This window comes from Xenopus laevis, chromosome 2S, assembly GCF_017654675.1.
Source record: "Xenopus laevis strain J_2021 chromosome 2S, Xenopus_laevis_v10.1, whole genome shotgun sequence".
Classification (NCBI taxonomy): Eukaryota; Metazoa; Chordata; class Amphibia; order Anura; family Pipidae; genus Xenopus; species Xenopus laevis.
Genome location: NC_054374.1, coordinates 107832990 through 107858357, shown reverse-complemented (window position 1 = coordinate 107858357; position 25368 = coordinate 107832990). Strand labels below are relative to the sequence as shown.

General features: G+C 39.8%; 1 protein-coding gene across 3 annotated transcripts; it reads left to right on the top strand.

Moving 5' to 3' along the window:
• Positions 1 to 3968: 3968 nt before the first annotated feature.
• Positions 3969 to 25018, top strand: naxd.S (NAD(P)HX dehydratase S homeolog). Of its 3 annotated transcripts, XM_018249841.2 has the most exons (11): positions 9309 to 10145; positions 10740 to 11102; positions 14168 to 14318; positions 15591 to 15636; positions 17110 to 17198; positions 17348 to 17456; positions 17808 to 17858; positions 17946 to 18050; positions 20953 to 21073; positions 22256 to 22376; positions 24232 to 25018. In XM_018249841.2, the coding sequence occupies exons 1-11, from the start codon at positions 9515 to 9517 to the stop codon at positions 24380 to 24382; spliced, it is 1938 nt and encodes a 645-aa protein (XP_018105330.1). In that variant the 5' UTR covers positions 9309 to 9514; the 3' UTR covers positions 24383 to 25018. The 3 variants fall into 3 exon arrangements, with proteins under 3 accessions (XP_018105332.1, XP_018105333.1, XP_018105330.1); XM_018249843.2 differs by lacking the exons at positions 9309 to 10145; positions 10740 to 11102 and adding an exon at positions 3969 to 4424; XM_018249844.2 differs by lacking the exons at positions 9309 to 10145; positions 10740 to 11102 and adding an exon at positions 4514 to 4535.
• Positions 25019 to 25368: the final 350 nt, after the last annotated feature.

Below are 25368 nucleotides of genomic sequence, written 5' to 3'. Positions count from 1 at the left end.
GTATAAATATATAAGGGGATCATATAACAATCTCTCTAATGCTTTATTTACCAGTAGGTCTTTCCAGCTGACACGAGGTCACCCATTCCGATTAGAAGAAAAGAGGTTCCGCCTAAATATTCAGAAGGGGTTTTTTACAGTGAGAGCTGTGAAGATGTGGAATTCTCTCCCTGAATCAGTTGTACAGGCTGATACATTAGATAGCTTTAAGAAGGGGTTGGATGGCTTTTTAGCAAGTAAGGGAATACAGGGTTATGGGAAATAGCTCATAGTCCAAGTTGATCCAGGGACTAATCCGATTGCCATTTTGGAGTCAGGAAGGAATTTTTCCCCCTCTAAGGCAAATTGGAGAGGCTTCAGATGGGTTTTTTTGCCTTCCTCTGGATCAACTGGCAGATAGGTAGTTAATAAACAAAAAAAAAAAAAAAAAAAAAAAGGTTGAACTCGATGGACATGTGTCTTTTTTCAACCTTACTTACTATGTTACTATGTTACTATGTTACTGGCAATAGAGTGTAGAAGAATGGTACATGTAAAAGGTTTAATGAGAATGATCTTACAAAGCAAAAGCTGAAATCCAAAAAAGTGGCTCTGTAAGTATATTGAAATATTTTCTTAATTATAATTGTAACCCATTACGGTCTCACAGGAGATACATCTCTGTTTGCCAATATAAGACATGAGAAACAAAAAGCAAGAATAATATGCATCCTTTAAAAACCAAAAACTATATTTTTCACAAAGCAAAAATCAAGTGTTTTGGCATGACATTTGTGCATTAAAAAGACATTTCTATGACTATCTGGTGCACTGCACAATTTGAGTTACTTATTATAAACTTTTGGGAAGTTCAATTTGAACAGTAGAATATCTAATACTGGAAAAATGCAGACTGAATATGAACCACTATGCATTACTGTAGCACAATGGAATACAACTGGTTCTACCAATGACAAGGGAGCTAAGTCAACCCGCCTGTGACCAAATTCTCCTCCTGTATGCTGAAAAACTATACGAGTGCCAAACTGCACCTAAAATGAACGTTCAAAAGGGAGCAGTACAATGCTTGTTAGATTTATACCAGCCAAGTAATTTCCATTGGCAAGAGCAGGAAGACCTTAACTGATCACATCTGAAGACCAATATATCCAGCTAACATCATTATGAGGCACATCATCTGCACCCAAAAGTCAGAGCCAGTTGGACAAACTACACCTTTTAGTAAAAGTACATTTAAAAGACAATGACAGGATCTTTACAGGAGAGCTTCCAACCCACTTATTTGACAACAAAATAAGTGCATACATTTAGCATTTGACAAACAACAAAAAGCTAAACAATTATTTTATGAAACATTCTGGCTGGAATAATGAAACTTTGGATGTTAGTATATGGCAGTTAGTTATTGAGGAATCAGATTATCATATATAAAGACCCTGAGGTTTAGGTATGGTTATACTCAGGCAGTTTCCCCATGCTTTGGACACCTAAGTGGTCCTTTGATTCACCCAGGTAGCTATGTCCCTTTTCCTGGGTCCCTTATATAGTTTATAGTATATAGTTATAGTATATAGTTTAAGGTTTGCCCAGTAGGTGGCAGTGTTTAAAGGTTTAAAAGAGAGAACACACACGTGCTCAGGGCTCTCTTCCTGGGTCCCACCTTGCAGGGAGGTGGGTACAGGATTTGGTCCTGGACAGTATCAGGCCCCAAGTTAGGGAAAGTGTATTTAGTGGAATGTGTTTATGTTATATGTCACTCTAAGTGCGAAAGATAGTGACAGATTATTTTAGTGAGCAGATTTTTGGCTCCACCAATGAGAATAGCTGGGGTTAGCAACCTTGCGGAGATCAAGCGCCAGACAGGGACACAAGTGGGTGAGCTCAGGAGCAGGGAAAGTGTCAAAGAGCAAGATACCCCGTAGAATCCCTACTTTTGGGGAAAATTACCAAGACAGGCTGCACTACCCCCTGAGAGGATCTACTGGCAATCTCAGAAAGTGTGTGGTGGTTAGTCATATTAATTATTAGAGTTAGTTGTGCCTGTGTTAGTAAGCTATTAGTAATATATAAACTATAGATGGTACTTTTTTGCTTACACAGCAACATAGTAAATACCATTACCAGTTGACTATCTTAACATTTAACTCCAATGTATGAAGATGTATGTTGCAAAACAGAGGTATCACAATTATGTTTATAAGCAAGTTGTTAATGTTCATTCATTGTGCTGTAAATTATGAGAAAAGTTATCCAGCAAACCAGAGGTCCTTAATGTCCTTTTAATGTTGACACCATGGGTTTTCCTGTTAAGGTTATTTTATTAACATTAGCTTTCTAATGCCAACATTATATTTATGTGCTACTGTTTTGCAGCATTCACCAATTTTACTGTATAATTCAATGTAGAGTGTGGGTAAAGAATACCATTAGGCGCAAACTCTGCTGCAAAGGTGCCTTTAATCACCAACACACGACATGATTCGTGCACAGCTCTCTTTTTCAAGTGTAAAGAGCGCTGTGCTCGAAACATGTCGTGTGTTGGTGATTAAAGGCACCTTTGCAGCAGAGTTTGCGCCTGTTGGTATTCTTTACCCACACTCTACATTGATTGAATCCTGCTTGGGATGGAAGCAAGGGTATAAGATACCTAAAAATTACTTTCAAGGTTAAATATACTAGTTTATTTTGTTCTCGTATTTACTGTATAATTAACTAATCTAGAGATTTAATGTAAATGTATAGTGTAAATTATGAATTTTACAATTGGGGGTTATTTTTTAAAATCTGAAATTTTCTCACTATTTTCTGAAAACCACTAAATCTGCATGGACTTCCCCCCTATTTATCAATAAATTTTCATGAACATTTCTTGTGCGAGAAAAGACTTAATAAAAAATGAAAAAAATCAGAATCGTGTGATTTTTTTTTGGAATTGATGCCCGGATTATTGCCTGAAAACCATGAAATCTTTGGATTTTTGTCCCAGCATAGATCAGGATATCTTCAAAGTGTCAATGGGACATATGCCATTGACTTTAACATGATCTGGGCAGGTCTGAGTTGGAGTACTTTTTTATTCAAACACCATCAGAATTTAATAAATCATGAAAAAAGAGGGGTTTTTTTCTCCGAAAAAAAAAAAATGTTTTTCCCTTTAAATGTCCGACTAGAAAAAAATCAGACTTTAATAAATGTACACAATTGTGTATATTATGTAGCTATCAAATGCTTGCAATTGAAGTCCCAATTCTGGCAGATGTAAATCAGCTGGTTCTCTTTTAATAGCATAAATGCCATTCTTATAGCGGCTAGATACTGTACATAGTCCAACAACTGGAAAAGATTGTTTCAAGAGGTGATTTTAGGAGGCAATTTAAAAACTTCTCAAACACATTTTCTTCCCATACAGTTACATGGGCATTGCTGCACAGGGAATAATAGGATTACAAAGTCACAATCTTCATGTGATTTTCTTAATTATGTTTGAACAGAAGAGCAGAGCTCAGAATAACTTTCTTGGCATTTAACCTTATTAAGCAGAGGAAGTTCCAACCTATGGCCCTCCAGTTTGTTTGTCACTGGGAGTTTCAGTTTAACAATAGGTGGTTAAACATTCATTCTTTGTGTATGCATACATCGCTAATCATATATATGCATCCTTAGGGCTGGAAATGCCCACTAGTTTAATATTCAGATATGAAGAGAAACACCCAATAGATAAGTACAAAAAAAATTCTGATCTTCTCTTATAATTTTGTCTTTGGTCTGGAATTGCAAACAGCCTGTGATTGTGTCTCTGGACAGTAAACATGGCATTCCTCCACCTATACAAGTCACTGGGACATTTCTGTAAATAAAAAATCAGAGTTGGAATGCCCAGGCAATATTTATATGCCACACACACACATATATATCAATGTACAAACCTGTCTTTTAACGGTTTCAGTAGTATTTTTCAGGCAAATAACATTTTATATTTCCAGGGGATACCTGTAGTTACACAGGAGCAAAGGTGCAATAACCCACATAAGCTCCAATAACACATGGGAATGTCTGGTTGCTATTGGTTACTGTCCCAGTGATTTCAAGTAGAAAAGAGATGTAAATGAGCCCCATTAGCTGCTTCATTCCCATTCCTTTGCTATTGATGTCTGTGGCATGCCATCTTTCCCTTATTCCTATATCCCTTTCCCTGCTGTCCTGTCACAACTGAGCCCGGAGCTTCACAGTCAGGTATGTCCGGGCCATGATCATGTCACACAGTCACACATGAAAGCTGCATTACGTGTGCTTAAAAGATCGCATAGCCCAGACAGACTTTGGCCGAAGATGTCCTAAAATGGTTTCCGTACTATCAGTCAGGCGATCAGCGTGCCTCCACCCGGAAATGGCCCACATGATCGGTGCTCGGTGTTTGGCTGTAGGTAAGCGGGATAACCTTAGCATGGCGATGTGTAGTTCCATGGCCGCCTGGGCAGCATTGGCTTCTGCTGGGGTTCTCGCTGCAGTTCTTTTGTTCTTCCCTTAGGAAGCAGGTACTTTCCCTAATCAACAGCAGAAGCAGTGGCCACACTCTGTCTGTAGAAACATGACTTTATGAGCAGTGTCTTGTACCGTAGCACGTCTGTAATATAAAGTTGGCGTTGCGCACTATTATAATGGCTTGTGCTCGTGTGAGACGCGTGTACTTTAATTCTGCAGTATACAAGTTGGTCTTGTTCATTGTGTTATACACTGCTAGGCAGTGTCAGACTGGGACACCAGGGGCCCACCCAAAAATCTTAGACCAGGGGCCCACTCTCAGTACTAATATTCTTCATCTCCTCCATCAACATCTATTCTCCTAGTCTGCTCTCTTGATACTATAATCAATTATTCCATCTATTTAGCATCTTTGTTGTCATAGAAATAGGGACTGGCCATGAAATAGGCCAAAAGTTTAGCAGTATTAGGGCCCATTGACACCTGGGCCCACAGGGAGTTTTCCTGGTATCCCAGTGGGACAGTCCAACACTGCTACTAGGGCTGTAATGGAGTTCAGTGGCTTTTTAATGAAAAAAAGAACAAAGCTAAACTGGTAAGAGCTTTGTATGGTCCTATCTACCCTGTTCAGTCGTAATGACTATAGTAGGCAGGGTTGCCAGGTCTAATTCTCAAAACCAGCCAAAGTCAGCTATAAAATCAGCCCGAAACTAGCCAAGAGGCACTTCAACAGTAGCCCAAAATAGCACAATATGTGCATTGAAAAAATAAATGAATATATGTGAAAATACACCTTTTTCAAATTTTCACTGTTTAGCAAATTTTTCCACAAAGCAAAATGGGACAGATTCACCCATCACCAGGGGAGTAACTACAGAGGGGGCCCAGGAGTAATAGGGGCCCCATAAGGCTCTAATTCATATACAATATCTATAAATATTGGTAAAACAGTTCAACCGCTAGACATTTTGGTGGCCAGCAGATTTTTGCCCCAAAATTGTCTGAAATTGAGGAAAGTTACCAAAAAATGCGTATGCACGACTAGAGACTGGGGAACAGTGCCCAAAATCTGGTAACTCCTGACTTCTACACAAGTCAATTCCCAGTGCATTCTGGGTATTGTAGTCTTCCATTAACATGGCAGTTGTCAAATTGTAAAACAAAAACTACATTACCCAACATGCATCAGGAGACGCAGGATTGGCACGTTAGGACAAGAAAAAACTTTGGCTGGTTTACAAACCAGCCAAAGGCCCAAAAAGTAACCCAAATCCATACCATGGCTAGTTTGTACTTTCAAAACCCACCTGGGCTTTAAATTAGTAGCCCAATTTGGCCGGAAACCCGCCAACCCTGATAGTAGGGCAGCTCGTTGCATTATTATTGTGTTGCTCTGCGAATGCTATGAAACAGTTTAGAGGACTTTTCCTCTTTGTTGTGCCTTAAGTCGCCTTCTAGATGGAAACTTTATGTAAAACCAGAATTGAATTGACTTTTTTACAGGCACTAACTATAAGAACACTGCTTATTTAAACCCTTTGTGGGATGTGAATATGTCCATAAATATCAATGTGTACATTCATGATTAGTTGTTTTCAGCAGAACAGCATCATCTATCAAAAGATATATTATATCAAAATGTCTAATAGCTGCTGCTTCTCCACCCGCCTAATGGAAGTCTTTCAAAGGGGCTATAAGTCTCTGGCATTTCAAATTGAAACAAAAGGTATAATATGATTTGCAGGTAAAAGAGACTCACTCCGTCTGTATGCATTTGCAATTCACAGGCCAATCAGTCTTTGGGCAGGATTTTGGCAGCAGTCAACACTGCATCCTGCGTTTTTATGTGATGAAATAAAGTCTGACTTGTTTCTCATTGAAATGCAATGAATGTGAACTGCAGGCGCATGCAAACAAGAAACCATCCCAACTTTACCTTGGGCAGGCCCACCTGTGGGCCCCATAGATGTCCAATAAACTGCCAACTCTGGAGGGGCAGCTTTTGTCAATCCATGTACAACCATCTTCATTTTGGCAATGAAGAATGCAGTACCAAATGAAGAAAGTTTTTTGCTGGGACTGTAACAGAAATGACACATGGGAAATGTTGCCAGTGCCACCCATGGTAAATCTGCTTTATCTCATGTGACAACATGCCCCTGTTTTCCTTTCCACTGGTATTAATGTGAATTGCCCAGAAAACATACACATTGTAGAGTAGGCTTAAATTTCCTCATGGGGTAACCTTGGGATGGTTTGCACATATTTTCTGAGGGTGACAGAATGTACCATATGTCATTACCTTTACTCCATCTGCAGTACTGCATTCTTCTTTAACTAAACTTTAACAAATAGCTCATAATTAACATATAGCTGCACTTGTTGGGGCTCGTACACACTAGAATTTCTTAGTGTTCTCCCATGTGTTCATTTTTAAAGCTTCAACCACAGGGGAGCGTAGGAACAAACACAAGAAATTATTCTGAAGGGGCATGTACTTAAAACGGGTGCATGCAAGTGCAGAACACAGGCTCAGCGCCTACGTGCTCCTGTGTCAATACTTGGCCATTTAAATCAATAGGCTGTGTTTCTTCTTGGGCACCCCAGTGGCTGAATGCTTCAAAACTGACCACATGGGAGTGCACTAAGAAACAGTAGTGTGTACAAGCCCTTAACCTGGGTTTGGAGTTTTCATGCAAGTGTTAATTGTTCATTATCTTAGCTATGGATCGCTACCCACAGGAGTAGGACAATGCTAAATGCAGATGCTGCTGTGTTTGTAGCTCTGGTGTTAACTGAATATATAATACAGGGTGAGATCTCGGTGAGATGCTCGATGGATCGCTACCCACAGGAGTAGGACAATGCTAAATGCAGATGCTGCTGTGTTTGTAGCTCTGGTGTTAACTGAATATATAATACAGGCTGAGATCTCGGTGAGATTCTATTATGCATATGGTGCTCTATACCACTGGTTTATTGAGCTGTACTTATAACTGGAAGGGAAAAAGCTGCTTCAGTTTTGTACATTATTATTTTAAAATCCCTTTTATCTTCATTTGTGTCTTGTCAACCTTTTTATTTGCGGGGGGATACTTTTAAATGCAGAAAGTATAAACACAAAAGGCAGCATTCCTTAATTGTCTGAATATGAAATTGGGAATTGAAAACATGTAAGAGAAGTAAATTTAAAAAGTACTTAGAAGAAAAGTAAGTTACTTTTATTTATTGGTGGGTTTATTGACCCTTTAAAAAGACCATACATTGGGTGGTGTGTAAGTTGCCTAAGTGAAGGCAAGTGGGTGCTGTGTTTTACATGCAGCAATTCCCACTGATACCATAACATTTTATTTTCAGGTGCTTTGGGGGGAATATGCCATGGGTGATAAAGCACCCTATATGTCATCACCCTAAAGGCTGTGGAAACTGTATGTTTTTATTTATTAAAGGGGTTGTTCACCTTCAAACACTTTCAGTTTAGTTGGTTTAAGCTCACCAAAAATAAAGCCTTTTTCCAATGACTTTCTATTTGTGACTGTTTTTCTAATATTGAAGTGTAAAATTTCATTTTTCACCTTATAAAGCAGCTCTGGGACAGGGGTTGCCAACTCTAACTGTTCTATATTGATACATTTAGTTGATACATTTCTTATCTTTGTCCCTGCTGAGCAGAATCCCTGAGTTTCATTAAAAGCAGCTGTTAGAATTGATACAATAGTTGCTAATATTCCACAGATACTGCTCAAAATGTATCAACTAAATGTAGCAAATTGTAACAGTACAGAATAATAAATCCCAAAGTGGTAGTTCCTACCCTATTCACGAAATGAAAGTTTGGACGAATCTTTCACAAAGGATTAGGGGTTCAGACGAATCCTAAAGTAGTAGATTTGGGGCATACCAAAAAAGATGTGCCACTAGCATGTGATGTAAAAAAAATATTACGGGATGCCAATTTGTCAGGCACCCCAGTAAGCAATGTCTCTAACTTTTGTCCCAGGCTGGTGTGCCAGTTCATTAAAAGAAAACTAACCAGGCCAGACTACTTGGCAGCATTGGGCTCTCACCATGTGTCCCTTTCTCTTGTACTGCTGTTTGCCTGCCCTAGGGCCAAACAATCATATTATAATGAAGGAAATGGGCACCAGTGGGACAAGGACCGCATCAACTAGCCAATGATGTCCTTGATCACAGGAAAATCACACATAAATAACGGGCTGATTTTTATGCCAGAGATCAATCAGGGAGACCCATCAGAAGCCCCCAAACATACAGATAAGCTGCTGAATCAGTCTACAGGACCAATATCGGCCGCTTAAATCTGCCCGTGTATGGCCACAGGTTAAAAGATTTGTATCATCTTCTAATAAGATCTCTGCATGTATTTTCTATCCATGGGTCACTACTATTTGTCAGGTATGACTATTGTACAATTGCTGCCTGTCAATTAATGGCAGAACATCATCTTATTTGTTATTTTTCCTACTTTTAATCGGAATGGTTATTGGTAGATCCTTAGACTGAAACAAACAAGCGTACACACAATAAAATCTGCACGTCTATGGTCAGCTTTAGATTGTAAGCTCTAAGGGACAGGGGCCTCCATCCTTTTCTCTATTGAATGTAATTGTGTATTTATATTGTTCTTCATGTTGTCTGTACTTGCAACACTGCTACAAATAAATGTATACGTTATACAGCTTTGTCTGTGCTGAATTACAAGGTGTGTGGTGGAATTGTGGGAGTTATTGTGGAGCAGGTGTGTGTGTAGAAGAGAGTTTGTGTGACAGGGAAGCTTTATTGGCTGGAGCAGAGCTGGGAGCGTGCGGCCCGTGACGTAGCGCAGTGCCCCGGATGCCCTTGGTTAGTGTTAGTGCAGCCATGCATGAGTCCGGGGGATGCGCCCATTTATCCGCTGAGACTGCTGCTGTGTGCGGGTGCTGGGAGCAGGGGTTGGGCAGCAGTAGCACTCGGGCGGGATGCCATTGAGTGACAGATAAGTGCAGGCCCCGCTGCGAGCAAGCTTTACGGCATGTCCGTGTGTATGCGCAGACTGATCACCAGCACCCGGGGCTTCCTGTGGTCCGACGTCGAGACCCGCGCCTTGTTAGACATATGGGGAGAGGCCGACGTACAGTCCGCGCTTGACGGCAATTTCCGTAACAGCCATGTGTACCGGGACGTGGCGGGGCGCTTAGGGGAGATGGGCTTTGAGCGCACCCCGGAGCAATGCCGGATTCGGATCAAGGGCCTGAAGCGCCAGTACTACCAGGCCCGGGAGGGTCTCAGGAAGAATGGGCAAGCGCGCAAGATCTGTCGCTACTATGACGAGATGGATCGTATCCTCCGCGTCCGCCACGCCCCGGCCTCCAGCGGGGATCCAGTAGTTGCAGCAGCTTCCTGTGGGGCCCTGTCTGATCTGCACGGGCTCCATCTGCTCCAGCCGGATCCAAGCTGCGCCGAGGACTGTTCCAGGGAGCTGCTGAGAGAGGAGGACTATGAGGAGATTGAGGAGGAAGAGGAACAGGCTGGCTCGGGGGGGCCTGAGTCGCCCCAGGACAACTTCACTGAGGATTGTGGAGAGGGCTCTTCCTGTTATACACAACACCCAATCAAAGTGGAAGATGGCTCCTGCTTCGCCATCCCTCTGCCCCCCAACAATGGTAAGGCCTCTGATTGACACTGTCACATACCTGACTGCTTTTGTGGGAATGATGGCATTTAGCTTAGGTTATGGGAGTTTCTTGAGCCATGTTGGACATGTCAAGCATACCTTCTCATTTCATTGTGTCTCTTCTACTAATACCTTTTGAAATGTAGTTCTCAATGTGCCCCCCAACTGCAACTTTACTGCAGTTCTCCAACTAACCGCCTATACATGATATTATTTGGCTGTACTATATTGGATTCATTCCATTGGCTTTCCCTTTACTGTCTGGTCTAGTTTATATATTTCCTCAGAGCGCAACATGGAGTTTTATGCAGCCCTGCGAGTCTGGTTGGAAACATGGCTAGACAAAATAGTTTTGTATCCCATAGGCCAAAGTCTTATCACAAAGACAAGGCATTTTTTTTTTACAGGACATGGAATTGTTGACATCTTGCCCTTCTGCCTGTATAAAACTAGAAGTGAGGGTTTGTATTCCTAATGTTAGTCTTTATTTCACGTATTTTCGGTGTAATTTTTGGATATTTCAAAACAAAAGCTAAATCATTTGCTTTACTGCAAACAGTATTTTATTTGCTTTTAACTTTAGGTTATAAAAACCTGCATACAAAGACAAACCAACTTCAAGTACCCCATCTTACCAAGTCTAATAAGCACCACTGTACCGTCACACTGGACAAGATGATGGAGCGCTTCTTAAAGCAGAGTGTGGATGCCGAGGAGAAGTTTTACAAGTATGAAGAGCAGCGGCTGCAAATAGAGGATAAGCGCAGGGATGCAGAGCACACACGTGAGATGCAAATGCTGCAGATGTTGGGACAAATGCTCAATGGCTTATCTTCCACCTCCCAGATGACTGCGCCAAGCCATTCAAGCCCCTCACACAAAGCAAACTTCAGAAACTATCCCGATTCACTGCATTTAAATCCTTCTACTTTCTCTCCCCCTATAGGTATAACACTGACTTTTTGGTTATCCTTTAAAGGAATTGGCTACATGTTGCATTCCTGTTAGTGCTGGGTGAGGACAGCAATGAAAAGTGTTTGTTACTAAATATGATGCCAACTAAATGAGTCCCTTACATTGGTGTACAATAAAGTATAGTGCCCATGAGGACCCCCTCTCATGCATTATTCTGAATGTTGACTTGAGGAAAACAATATTGTTGTCTTCCTCATCCACACGTCTTGGTAGGTGCTCTTTAATGTCAAGTTACCACCACCACCACCACCACTACCCTAATTTGGAGACTCATTCCTTTGTTAACATTTTACTACTGCATCTGTATTGTAGACTATATTTAGTGGTTATTGAACACAGATACAATGAATATGGCTTGTGCTGAACATAATTTCTTCCAACTGTGTTTCCTCCCTCAAACTTACTTTAATGGGGTGCTTGATTAAATATGGATGATCTCTACACCTGAATGCACAGTGATTTTAAGGCTTCACATTTGGGTTGGTTGAACACAAATCTGGCAAAAAAAAGCACTTGTCCTGGATTTAGTATATCCTTAAGGGGAACTATCACGAAAATGAAAATTTTACATAAGCGTCAGCCTACTGAAATACGAAACTTTTTAAATGCAATCAATTAAGAATTCTACATCGTCTCTGAAATAGTCAAGTTTATCGTCCCTATCCCTCTCTCAGCATCTGTTTCTCACTGTTCTCTCTTCATGCAGCAGTTGGGTGTCAGCAATTGACAGTTAGATCTTCCTTACCTATCAGATAAATTAGAGCTCACTCAAATAATTTATTCCAGTACAAACACAATCTAACAAAATAACTGCCTTTTGCACAAATTTTGCATGTAGAGAGACACGCTGTCTGGTGATTTTAATAGTGAGCTCTAATACATCTTCTAGGTAGGCAAAAGGAGCCCCCCTATAAGATGTATTGGATCTAACGGTCCATGAATATCTGACACCCAACTCCTGAATGAAAACAGAATGTAGAGACACAGATGCTGAGAGAGGAATAGTGAAGATAAACTTAATGATTTCAGAAACTGTACAGAATTTTTAATTGTATTTAGAAAGTTTCTTATTTCAGTATGTTAAAGCTTTTATATTAAATTTTCATTTTCACTATAGTTCCCTTTTACTAACCAGGGTAAAGACTGAAAAAATTAAAGCATTTTTGCTTTCCAACTTCCATTGTTCTTGCAAGCATTTGTGAAAGGGGAGAAGGTGGTTAAAGGGAATGTCAACCCAAAAATTATTATTGCTTAATAAAAGAAAATATAATTCTAAGCAAGTTTGCATTAGACATTCATTACAATTTTCTATGGTTTTGAAGTAATTTTTTTATGTAATTGCTATTGAAAATCGTGTCTGTCCCTTTATATTCTCTGCAAATATAGATGGGTAGGGAGCACTACTTACACTGTGCTGATTTACATAGTGGTGCTATTCCTAGACACATGCCCACATCATCATATATTGTAAAGATACTTCCACAGATGGACATAGCACTTTACCACTTTTTTGCTGTGCAATTATGCCTTTATTAAGCTTTACCACATAAAGATTTACCACATAAAGTGCAGAACAACATTTCAGGGGGTTTGCAATAATTTCACAGCAAAGAAGTGGTGAATTGCTATGTCCCCCTGTGGAAGTACCTTTCAATCCTCTGCCATAATGACTTGGGCTGTTGATACAATATAAGACAAGGCAGCTGATTAACTGACTTGTCTTTGTTGGGGAACTCGGACTTTAGTGTTTAAAAAGTAATAACCAGGAGTTAAGCAAATGCTGCTTTCAATAGCAATTGTTTTTACAAATAACTTTTACATTTACAATTACATTTATATTGGAAAGTTTCTTAGAATTATGTTTTCTTTTATTAGGAAGAATTTTGTTTTGGGGTTGACTTGTCCTTTAATCCCTGTGCCACCCAACTCAATGTCTAAGGGGCTCCTTACAGAAGTATATTTAACATAAATTGATTTCTAATTAAATTATTATCAGGTTAAACTTCTTACAATACTCCACCAAATGGAAATACTACATGAAGGTCCTGGCTTTACCCAGGATATTTGTGTTACTTGTTTAAAATTGTACAAAGAATGAAGAAGAAAAGACCTCTACATTGGTTAACATTTGTGCTGCTGAGTGATTCACCAGTATTATGCAGTGTATTCATGTCATTGGTCAGATAGCTATAGGTGGCCCTGCTGCTGAGTAATGCTCTGATACAATGAAATGGTTCAATTCCATTGGTCACATGGGCATGTCTGTTACCTTGAGGTATACGGAAGGCAACATTAGGCTTAAAGCCTTTGAAAGCCCTCAAGGCTCATGTTGTGTTGATTTTTCATCTTCTGTGGAAGGTCAAAATCTGTCGTTCACATAGATTGTAGGGCTGTTTTAGACGGGGATGATGTTTTGTTAAAAAAGAAAGTAGTTGGTTACCTACTGGGGGAAGGTTTTTGAGAATATTTGTTGCTTTTTGTGTCTATATGTGATAACATAAAATAATCCAGTACACAGGTCCCAAATTACATAGAGCCATTACATCCGGAGGCTTGGTGTTATGAAATAAAAATAGCTGTTAATCCCCTTGGGGATAAGAGGGCACACCTTCAGTGCAGTTCTGTTTTATTATTTTGTAACAATTTTCCCACTTGCTGTTGGAATACAAGAGCAGTAGCTCTTATTGTTCCTAACTTGTGTCAGGTGATCCCTGTGTGCCCAATAAAGAGGGCAACAGTTTGGATTTAAGGGTTAGTTCACACGAGGAGATTCAGGGAGATTTTGTCGCCTGGCGACATCGCCTCGTTTTCGGGGGGGCCAATCTTCCCGAACTGCCTCAGCGTGTCTTCCCATAGGATATAATGAAAAGTCGCCAGCGCTAAAGCACACACGGCGCTGAGTTTTCCTAAATCGCCCCAAGTTTCCAACTTAAAATATACACACACATTCATGTTAGTTCTGTAACTTAGAACTGATTTATGGGTAAAAGGCTACAGAGGATTGATGAAGCAGATATATGTGAATTTCTTCTTAAGTTCTAGAGAGGCCCTTCTCTCTGCGTCCCACACGCCCTGCAAAGGACATGGAGAATATATTCCAGCTGGTACGAAATGTCATCCCTCCACTGACATCCAAAAAACACAAAGGACAAGATGGGAAGATCGGCATAATTGGAGGCTGCAAAGAGTAAGTTGTGTTTTTTGTTATTGTTGCCTTTGTTTCAAGGATCTTTGTTATATTTTTGCATGGCTCATGCTCTTATAAACTCTGTACAGAGCTACACAATCTGCTGTATAATACAGACTTCTGCTTTGTCCGGAGTAGGATCAATTGGAATTCCAATATTAAGAGAGCATTCCAAGTATAGCTATCATTATGCAGAAAGCTCTAAATTACACCAGTGCCATTTCTCAGAGTCATATTTTAAGCAAACAACTCTAACCTTTTTTAATTAATTCCTTTTTTGCTGTAGTAATAAAACCGTGCCTTGTACTTAAAGGAGTAAAGCTTAATTAAAGAAGTAGCTAGAAATGTTGTAAATTATGTTTTGGGTTTCTGTACCAGCCCAAGGCAACCACAGCCCTTTAGCAGGGATGATCTGTGTCTCCAAAGATGCCCCAGTAGCTCCCCATCTTTCTGCTGATTCTCTGCACATGCTGTGTGCTGCTGTCACTTACTGAGCTTAGGGACCCACTCACAATATACAGTACAAATAGAATAGAAATGTCACTGGCTGATTAGTAATTAATACAGATAATTACTACATGTCCACTCAGAAGCCAGTACAATTAGCATCATCATTTAATAATCATCCTTCTAGCATCAGCTTATATTACAGGCCAACCTCATGTTTTGCTTGATAATTTGCATCAACCCTTAAGCTTAGCTTCTCAACAACTGCTCAGAGCCCACTGAGCATGTGATGTCACAAACTCTTTCCAAGATGGTGACCCCCTGTGACAAGTTTGAAGTCCTGCATCATTGCTGCTATTGAGAAGCTGAAACTTTAGGCTTGTGCAATAAGCTCAGTATATAAAGTTATATTTTTAGCCTTAGTAATTTTTAGTTCTCCTTTAAAAGGCGCCTGTCAGACAAAAGTGTTGTGGCCATGCACATAATGAGCGTTTCTCCTGGCACAGTTGTTATGCACGTGACACTTGTTAGCAAAATAAATGAAAGCTGTGACGTAAACTTTCATTTATGTCACATTTTATTACATAATTAAAGTGACTCTGTTTAGGGTCAGTAGTCTTGAATTTTTGCCATTGGCACAAGTGAATCCCATTGATGAGAACAGGCAGGCCTTGCATTTTAAATTGACCACAATTCCCATGTAGTTAAACTGTTTCATTTATTTCATTTTGATTGTGAGATGTTAGAATTTTATAGGTACATATGTATGGAATTACTGCACTGCTGATACTATGGCTTTATAATTATTTCTTGTTTGCTTTACAGGTATACTGGAGCTCCATACTTTGCAGCCATTACAGCCCTTAAAGTGGTAAGTCTTTTCAGTGTAGAGTTAGCATGTAAAGTCTCTCTACCATGTTGAGGAAAGCGATGTGATCACCCCAGGGATTATAACTTAGTGGCGTAACTAGATATTACTGGGCCCCACAGTAAATTATTTTTCAGGCCCCCAAAATGTCTAGAGGTTGACTTGTTTTACCAATATTTATTGAAATTGTATATGAATTAGGATGCCAGTGCACAATATAAAATGTATCCTGTCAAGTTTGCACCCCAAAAAATGGCACCTTCATGCTAGTCCTAAAAATGTGCTAATGTGCTGTATAATCACTTCCTAGTGTAGAATATTATATTACACTGTAAAATGCACGTTTTTGTTGATATTTTAAAGGGGATGTTCACCTTCCCACAAGTTACTTCTATAAGAAATGTGCCATTATAATCATATCCCTATAATATAATTATTAATAAATATAAGGGCTAAAGGTTTTTACTCTTCAAATTAACCAGACCAAACTCCAATCCAAATACCCACTAACAGAGGGGTCTGCCGACCCAGTAGCCTCCTTACTTACCCTATATTGCCACAAGCTAGAACTGAGCAGGGGCTGGGTATGAGGTGCCAGATCACTGCACTGGTGTATTCTATTGGCAGACGCTTCCCGCTTTCTTTATATTGTGCATTCAGATTCCCTGGTAAGTGACGGTCATGTGACTTTCTTCACAAGAACTAGAGTTGCAGGTCCCCCTTCACTTTTCTATCACACTTAGCATACAGCAGCCATGAGCATAGAAAAGTAAATGATTCTAAGAAAAATAACAGTCTATATTGAAAAGAATTTTACACAACAGGCTGCTCTTACACTTGAATTTCATGGTTGAACACCCTCCTTTTTTTTTCCCCTTCCCCGTTAAGACTTTCATTACATTTTCCCAGAAGAATGCTAAATTAGGGAGGGTTGTTGGATATAGTTAAGACAAGTGCTACGTCATCATCCTGGAGACAAAGAGTTATGACTACAATAACATTTATTAATTAGTGAATCAGATGTGAAGCAGAATGAGGTCTGGGAGCAGGGCATTGTGGTAGTAATAAGCAGCCAGCGGTAGCTGCAAGATGAAATACATACAAACACAGTGCTGACTTGCACAAATGGAGTTGCAAGTAGCAACAAATCAGGTCTAGGTATAATATCACATGGAATGGTTACTCTGCTACCAGTTCTTCGCCCACAGATAACTTGCTCATTGGCCTCCAATCATTCTGAAGTGTGCATTTTCAGCCGGAAATTTGCAGTATGCAGTTATTGGTCCGTTTACTTTTCTGTTACCGCAGTCTTAAATGGGGCAATAGGAGGCAAAATGAGAGCAGGAACTTCTCCATATGTCATTAGCTAGCTGCCAGCTAATAGGAAAGAAGTAGTATGTGATGGATATTTGATAGTTGTTTATTTGGTTTCTCTCTTTTGCCCTTGTATCCAATGATTATTTTCATGTATCCAAGGGTGCAGATTTATCCCAGGTGTTTTGTACCAAAGATGCAGCAACTGTGATAAAATCATACAGTCCGGAGCTGATCGTTCACCCAGTTCTGTAAGTTGATATTAGTTTTGTTAACTCGTCTTTTAACTAGCTGTTGTAATGCATAAATGTCTGTTCAGCATTGATGGGTAGCTATTACTATACATTTGTACAACAGAGAAACTGCAATAATATCAGCATTTACAATCATTTGTTTGCAGTGACCATCCCAATGCAGTATCTGAGGTAGACAAATGGCTTCCACGGCTACATACATTAGTCATAGGACCAGGAATGGGTCGAGAAGATGCTATACTGGATAACACTAAGGTAAGTTTTTAATCAAAGAAAACTAATACTGAGGTTAATGCAGAATTTGTATCTTGATTGTAAAGGGAAACCCTACTTTAAAGACACAAGTAAATCTTAATGGTTTTAGTCTGTTCTATGCTTAAAATGTTCTTTCTTTCTGATACTGAAACTGTTGTGTAGACCGGAAACTAAGGTAGTTCGGTAATTAGATCAAGACAGTAAATATTAAACCTTTTTTTTTATGTTTTCCCTTTGTGCATTCAGCAATCTGATACTTTTTAAAAAATATTTATATGAAGTTTGAAAATTACAGTGTTTAGGGAAGAAATCTGATACATTAACTTGTCTCATTCTATGTGCAATTTGTAGGGGATTATTGAGAAAGCTAAATCCAAAGGGCTTCCTATTGTGATTGATGCAGTAAGTATTCATTTCAGAGTGTGGGAGTGATATGACTGGTTCAGATGTCTCTGTAGCAATATAAGGCCATGTCTTCTGCTGTTTTAGGATGGACTGTGGCTCATTGCACAGCAACCGGCAATTATACAAGGTTACCAGCGAGCAGTTCTCACCCCAAATTTTATAGAGTTCAGTAGGCTGTATGAAGCTATGGTGAGTATTGTTCATTTTCTCATTCTATACTGGTGCTTTATTGCACTTTGAAAACCACAAGTGAATTGCTAGCGGTGAGGTGCTTGTTGAGATTGCACTTGCAGCTAAGCACAGAAAGATTGCACTACAGCCGAACCCCCGAATCCTTTGCGAAGGATTCACTGGAATACTTAACCGAATCCAAATCCTAATTTGCATATGCAAATTAGGTTTGAGAAGGGGAAAACATTTTTTACTTCCTTGTTTTGTGACAAAAAGTTGTGCGATTTCCCTCCCCTAATTTGCATATGCAAGTTAGGATTCAAATTCGGTTCGGCCTGGCAGAAGGATTCGGCTGAATCCGAATCCTGGATTCGGTGCATCCCTACAATTTATTTAACATATCTTTATATTGTCCAGTTTTGAATATTTCATACCATTTATTTAAGGAGACTAAACTGTGCCTTGAAATCTCAAAACTGATACATGCTGTCCTGCTTATGGCATCTTTTAGGCATAGAAGTACTTGTCATGTTGACCATTCAGCTAGATGTTTGCTACCTTTAACGGTGAACTAAAGCAGGCCCGGACTGGCAATCTGTAAACTCGGGCAATTGCCCGTGGGGCCGCTCTATTTCTTGTTTAAGTGGGCCTCTCTTGAACAGAGTTGTGTGTTTCCCCCTCCCGTCGCCTTGAATGTAGGCAAGAAAAAAAAGAAACGGCACACCAATAGGGCAGGAGAGAGAGACTCTGCTGCTGTGCTCTGTGACAGCACGCCCCCTCCCTCCCCTCCCCGCAGCTTCGCTGGGCTGGCTGGGCTGTGTACTTGAATAGGAGACGTCACAGCTCGTCATGTGACTCGTCTCGTCTAGACCTGCCTCTCTGCATTGTGATCCGTCGGCATGTCAGCTCCTAGTAAGAGGTACTGCTCAGTAGGGGAGGTTAAAGCTATAGACACGGGAAGGGAGCCTGGGAGAGGGATCACTGACTGTTTATTGCTTAAAATATTTTGTGCTGCGCAGGTACTAGCCACAATCTGTTACAATCTGGACTGTTGAGGGGGGAGGGAGTTCTAGTTCAACAAGTGCTTTGTTTTTTAGTTTAACTGTTTATTGCTAAGAATGTTTCGTGCTGCGCAGGTACCAGCCACAATCTGGACTGTTGGGGAGGGGGGGGAACTTGGTGAGTTCTAGTTCAGCGAGTGCTTTCTTTTTCAGTTTAATAATCATTAAACCAAAAAACAAAGCACTCGTTGTACTAGAACTCACCAAGTCCCCCCCCCCAACAGTCCAGATTGTGTCTGGTACCTGCGCAGCATGAAACATTCTTAGCAATAAACAGTTAAACTAAAAAACAAAGCACTTGTTGAACTAGAACTCCCCAAACCACCCCCCCAACAGTCCAGATTGTATCACTTGCATATCACATATCACTTGCATATTATAAGAAGCAATATACCCCATACTATAATGGTGAACTATTGAATCCTTGTAATTTTTAAATAAAATGTTCAAGGCTTATAATAAATGGCAAATCAACAAAGTGGTTAATATAGACACACTAGATTTATGTAGTGCCATTAAGTAATATTTTACTGTATTATAATGTAATAATAATAATTAATTAATAACTGTAATATTTTACATTAATTACAGTTAAGCGAGAAAGGCAGCCCTTTATGCACATCACCTATAACCATTTTTGCAGTTTTACCCCAATATACTGTATGTGTGAATGAGTACAAAACATAGTGTCTTTACATGTGGGCTGCTTTGATTATTTTGCCCGGGCTGCTTTTTACTTCCAGTCCGGCCCTGAACTAAAGCTTAACTAAAGAAGTAAAGTAAAGTAGAATTGTTGTACATTATATTTTGGGTTTCTGTACCAGCCCAAGGCAACCACAGCCCTTTTGCAGGGAAGATCTGTGTCTCCAAAGATGCAGATTCACTGCACATGCTCTGTGCTGCTGTCACTTACTGAGCTTAGGGACCCACTCACAATATACAGTACAAATAGAATATAAATGTTACAATATAAGGCTGATTAGTAATCAATACAGATAATTACTACATCACTACATGCAGCACACAAACCAGTGCAATTAGCATCAGAATGTAATAATCAATCCTGTAGCATCAGTTTATATTATAGACCAACCTCATTTTCGCTTGATAATCTGCGATGACCCTCTACAGCTGCTCAGAGCCCACGGAGCATGTGAGTGTTGCAGACACTTTCCAAGATGGTGATCCCTGTGACAAGTTTGAAGTCCTGGGTCATTGCTGCTATTGAGAAGCTGAGACTTTAGGCTGGTGCAAGAAGTTCAGTATATAAAATATGGCATTTTTAGCCACAATCATTTTTTAGGGTTTAGTTCTCCTTTAGACAGTGGAGGCTAAATGATAAAATATGAGCTAAATGGTACCAGTGCAATCAGATCTTTGTTTTTCAATTTGAAAACTGGTAGACTTTATTTAAACAAACTGCTGATGTTTATGTGGGTACCTGCACTTGTGTAATGTAGCACTTATGTGAATAAATGAGCACTATTTTCATGGTCAAAAAGACTAATAAAGAAATTGAATCCAGGATTCAGAAATGTGAATTGACTAGAATGGATTCCTGTGTCATGCTCTGTTAAAACAAAGTGTTACTGTAGTGTAGTGATTTTTGCAGAGCTCTCTAACCAGGGCTGTCTGGTTTAAAGGATTTTATACTCTGTGGGCCTGAACCCATTTGATTGGACACCCAGGGTACCATCAGTAATCATGGGGCCCCCGTGCTACAAGGTTGGCAGTGCTATCCCCACTGGAAGGCACAAATTACCATAAAGCTGATTGTAATCAAATGAATCCTTAATTTTGTATAGCAATTGTTGATACCCGAGATATGGATTTTTAATTCTTTGTGGCGAATTCCTTAGCTTTCAGAACCTGTGGAAACCAGTGACCATCATGGAAGTGTTTTAAGACTCAGCCAAGCAATGGGGAATATAACGATCATTCAGAAAGGAGAACGTGATCTTATTTCAGACGGAGACAAAGGTTTGTGCTAATATTTCTGTACATTAGAATTTCCAGATAGCTGGAAATGGAATTACAGAGCATTGAAGGGCTGTACAGCAGTAGTGCACCTTCTTGTGCATGGAGGTAGAATCAAATAGGCAAACAGAACAGGTACATGTCATGTTTTAGCTTTGATTGCCGCTCTTTGGTATGTGCCATGGGATTTCAGAGGCACAACTCAAACTGTCAAATATATAAAACTGTAAATAAAAACAATAGACTATTTATGAAATTGATTTATTAATCATCCACTACAGTGTATGATGGTTTGTTCTCCCAAAAGAGGAACTATTGCTAACTGGAAATTTTTACTACCAATTCCATTGGTAAACATTGCTATTCTATCTGCCTTGTGAGTGACCCCATAGTGAAAACATTTTCATGATGGTTTCCACTTAAAGGGATACTGTCATGGGAAAAAACATTTTTTTCAAAATGAATCAGTTAATAGTGCTGCTCCAGCAGAATTCTGCACTGAAATCCATTTCTCAAAAGAGCAAACAGATTTTTTTATATTCTATTTTGAAATCTGACATGGGGCTAGACATTTTGTCAATATCCCAGCTGCCCCAAGTCATGTGACTTGTGCTCTGATAAACTTCAATCACTCTTTACTGCTGTACTGCAAGTTGGAGTGACATCACCCCCCTCCCTTTCCCCCCCAGCAGCCAAACAAAAGAATAATGGGAAAGTAACCAGATAGCAGCTCCCTAACACAAGATAACAGCTGCCTGGTAGATATAAGAACAGCACTCAATAGTAAAATCCAGGTCCCACTGAGACACATTCAGTTACATTGAGAAGGAAAAACAGCAGCCTGCCATAAAGCATTTCTCTCCTAAAGTGCAGGCACAAGTCACATGACCAGGGGCAGCTGGGAAACTGACAAAATGTCTAGCCCCATGTCAGATTTCAAAATTGAATATAAAAAAATCTGTTTGCTCTTTTGAGAAATGGATTTCAATGCAGAATTCTGCTGGAGCAGCACTATTAACTGATTCATTTTGAAAAAAAAATTTTTTCCCATGACAGTATCCCTTTAAAGCATTGTATGTCCAACTGTAGTGTTTGGCTTTTTTCTCATTCTTCCTCCAAAACATGTATGGCTCTTCCTTTAAATAACTCTTTGCCTTCAAATCCCTTGTTTTCCTTCCATTTTAGTATTAGTGTGCAGTCATGAGGGCAGCAGCCGGCGCTGTGGAGGACAGGGAGACCTATTGGCTGGCTCATTAGGAGTATTGGTACACTGGGCACTTCTGGCAGGACAAGAGAAGATTAACGGGTAAGTAATTCATAATGCAGAAATCACATGACCAGTTTGTAAACTACGGATTAGGAGCACAAAACTGGAAAGAGTTCCAGAGTGTTTGTAAACTGGCTGCTTACAAACTGAGCATTATGCTGTGCATTTGTACCCTGTATTCAGTACACCTTGCAGGAGACTATATAAAAGATAATTCTGCCAATGCATGGCACACAGTGGTCACAGCAATACACCTGTGGCCGGCTTAATTCAGGTGATCTAACAGACACTAATGTAAGAGATCTCATAGGCAGGGTGGTGGCACAAATAATTAAATGGGCAGCTAAACAAAAAAGCAGAGTGTGTACAACCCTGCCCTAAAATGGGACTACCTTGTATTCTACAGACAGTAGTAGATAAATCAGCTTTCTACTAGAACCGGTATCTGTTGTTGTTGTATAACATATCCCTATCATCATGAATTTCAGAGAGAAATACCATAGAGGCAGAATGAACTCTAAAAGCTCTCTTAAAGGGGAACTCCAGCTTACATTTGATGAAGAGGCCCACATAAAACAGAAACCCCTAATATACCCATCACAGTTACCTGTTTCGTATAAATAAATGCTATTTTCTATACTGAAATCCAGCTGTTTAAAGGGGACCTGTCACCCAAAAAAATTATTCAAAATCCTATTTTATCACATTAGTCAAGCAAAATGAACATATTAATTGCACTATATATATATTATTTGAATCTTGTTTCCTTCAGTCTTGGAATTAATCATTAAATCAAGCAGAAATGAGCCATTTTGTGGACACTGTTATTAAGACAAGCCTTGTATCATCTCAGAATCTTGTTTGTGCACCAGAATGGAGGACCCAATGGCCATTCCCATGCCCTTGCTTCACAAATAAATGATAAAGAGAACGGGGGAATATCCGGAGAGTCATGACATCTAGTGCTGAATGGAAAGTGAAAGTAATTGTCTGCCCTGCCTCTAAACCAATGGCATAGAGGAGTGGCAGACAACTTCTCCACAGCTTACAGACAGCATGCAGGAACTACATAAACCACAATGCATTGCACTGTGATGTTCCTTTCCTTATTAAATCATGTGTGCAGGGAATTGTGGGGTTTGGAGGATGCAGGCTGAGAACAGCTGGCTGTTGATACAAAGTAACAGTAGTCAGCCAGCTTAGCAAAGTAGTCTGCGAGATCAGCAGGAGAGCAGGGGGCTTGTTTAGGGAACTGTTCCAAACCATTAAAAATCCTGAAAAGTCTGCATATTTTTTAACTGATGTATATTGCAAAGATGCTTGAAATTATATTTACTTTTCAAAAAGCTTGTTATGTTTTTGTGGAGTTCTCCCTTTAATTTGGATCAAAATCTAGCCGGTTAAGCAGAGTAACTGGATTGGAGGTCACATCATCCACTGAATATAAAGCAGTCACATGTGCTCTAAGCTGTTAGGCCAAGGATGAAGTATTGTGGACCTGTGGCACATCATTCCTAGTTATGTCTCATGGTCAAAACTCCTATTAGCTGTGGTATGGATACGTTTATGTCAGCACTGTCTGTGCTTTCCAGCTAGACTGATGTGTATCCAGTTCTCCCTATGAAAATTAGAACAAATGTGCATAAACACATAGGACTGAGAAGCCAGCAAAGCAGAGAAGTACTGGGGCTGGGGGATACAGAAAGAAGCTTGTGACTGGAGTCATTGGAACTTGCCAGCACAGCTAGTCGTGGTTGCTGCAGTGTCTATTAGAAGATTTGCTCTCTTAAACACTTGTACATTGGTTCTGTTTTGCCTTCTTTTAAGAATAAATTGCTTACCTTACAAATGCACAACACATTTCTTAACTTTCTTTGTTTGCTCCTTCTTTTAGTCAAAATCCTTTTCTGGTGGCAGCCTTTGGAGCATGCTCACTCACACGACAATGCAACCACCAAGCTTTTCAGAAATATGGCCGTTCAATGACCACAAGTGACATGATTTCAGAAGTTTGGACTGCTTTTAACAAACTCTTTGAAACCTGATACTACTGAAGCAGCTTCTTGGGAATGAGTGACTGTGCTGTGACAACTCACACTAGAATGCACATGAAGCACCTTCACGGGTGTTGTAGCAGCATGTGCAACATGCTTTGAGGTTTTTTTTTTCTTATTAGAGAAGAAATCATAATATTGTAGATATACTTTTTTTTAAAAAAAAAAATCTAGAAATATCTTTGCAAAGTGGAAAGATGACTGCAAGTGCAATAAAAATGAAAATGAAGCGTGGAAGTGGATTTGATACAGATATTTTGTGTAGGGTAAGACAGGGATCATCTAGTAACGCATCTAGTAAAGCACTTGTTTTTAAGGCCTCTACCAAGGTGGCCAGTTAGGAATGTTCTGATTTTGGACACTCAGGTCATACAGATAACAATCTGTACTCATGTTCATGACTTTTTCCTCTGTTCTTCTTTTCAGCCGTTTAACTTGCACTGTAAACTGTTCAGTGTTTAAATGCTGCTGATTGTATATCATTATTACCTTGCAACTAATGCAATAAAACAGAGCACTAATACTGAAATTCAAGAGATTCCATTAACTAGCAAAGGAAAGCATAATGCAGTGATAGAGGGGCTTGAACTTACAGTTTTAATAAAGTCTTATTTGCTCTCTTGTAAACTCAGCTTCTGTAGTCTCAATTAGCATTAGAATTGTTATGAACACTTAAGATTTTCCTAGGATGTATTCCTTTATCTGCAACCTTGGCACAAAGTAAGGGGCACTGACCATTGTTCCTCCAAATCATTTCAACAACCATTACTATAAGGGCCATGGAACACATTTGGTGTAACTGTAGAAGGGGATGTGGCTCATCTGCAACCTTTGATATCACACATGGTGTTATGACCTCTACTCTGTTCTCTGGGAGATCCAATACGTCATTAATGGAATGATCAAGGCTTCCCATAGTAGACACAGGCAACATTTTTTTTACATTTGTGTTCAGTCCGACATCACTAACCTGATCA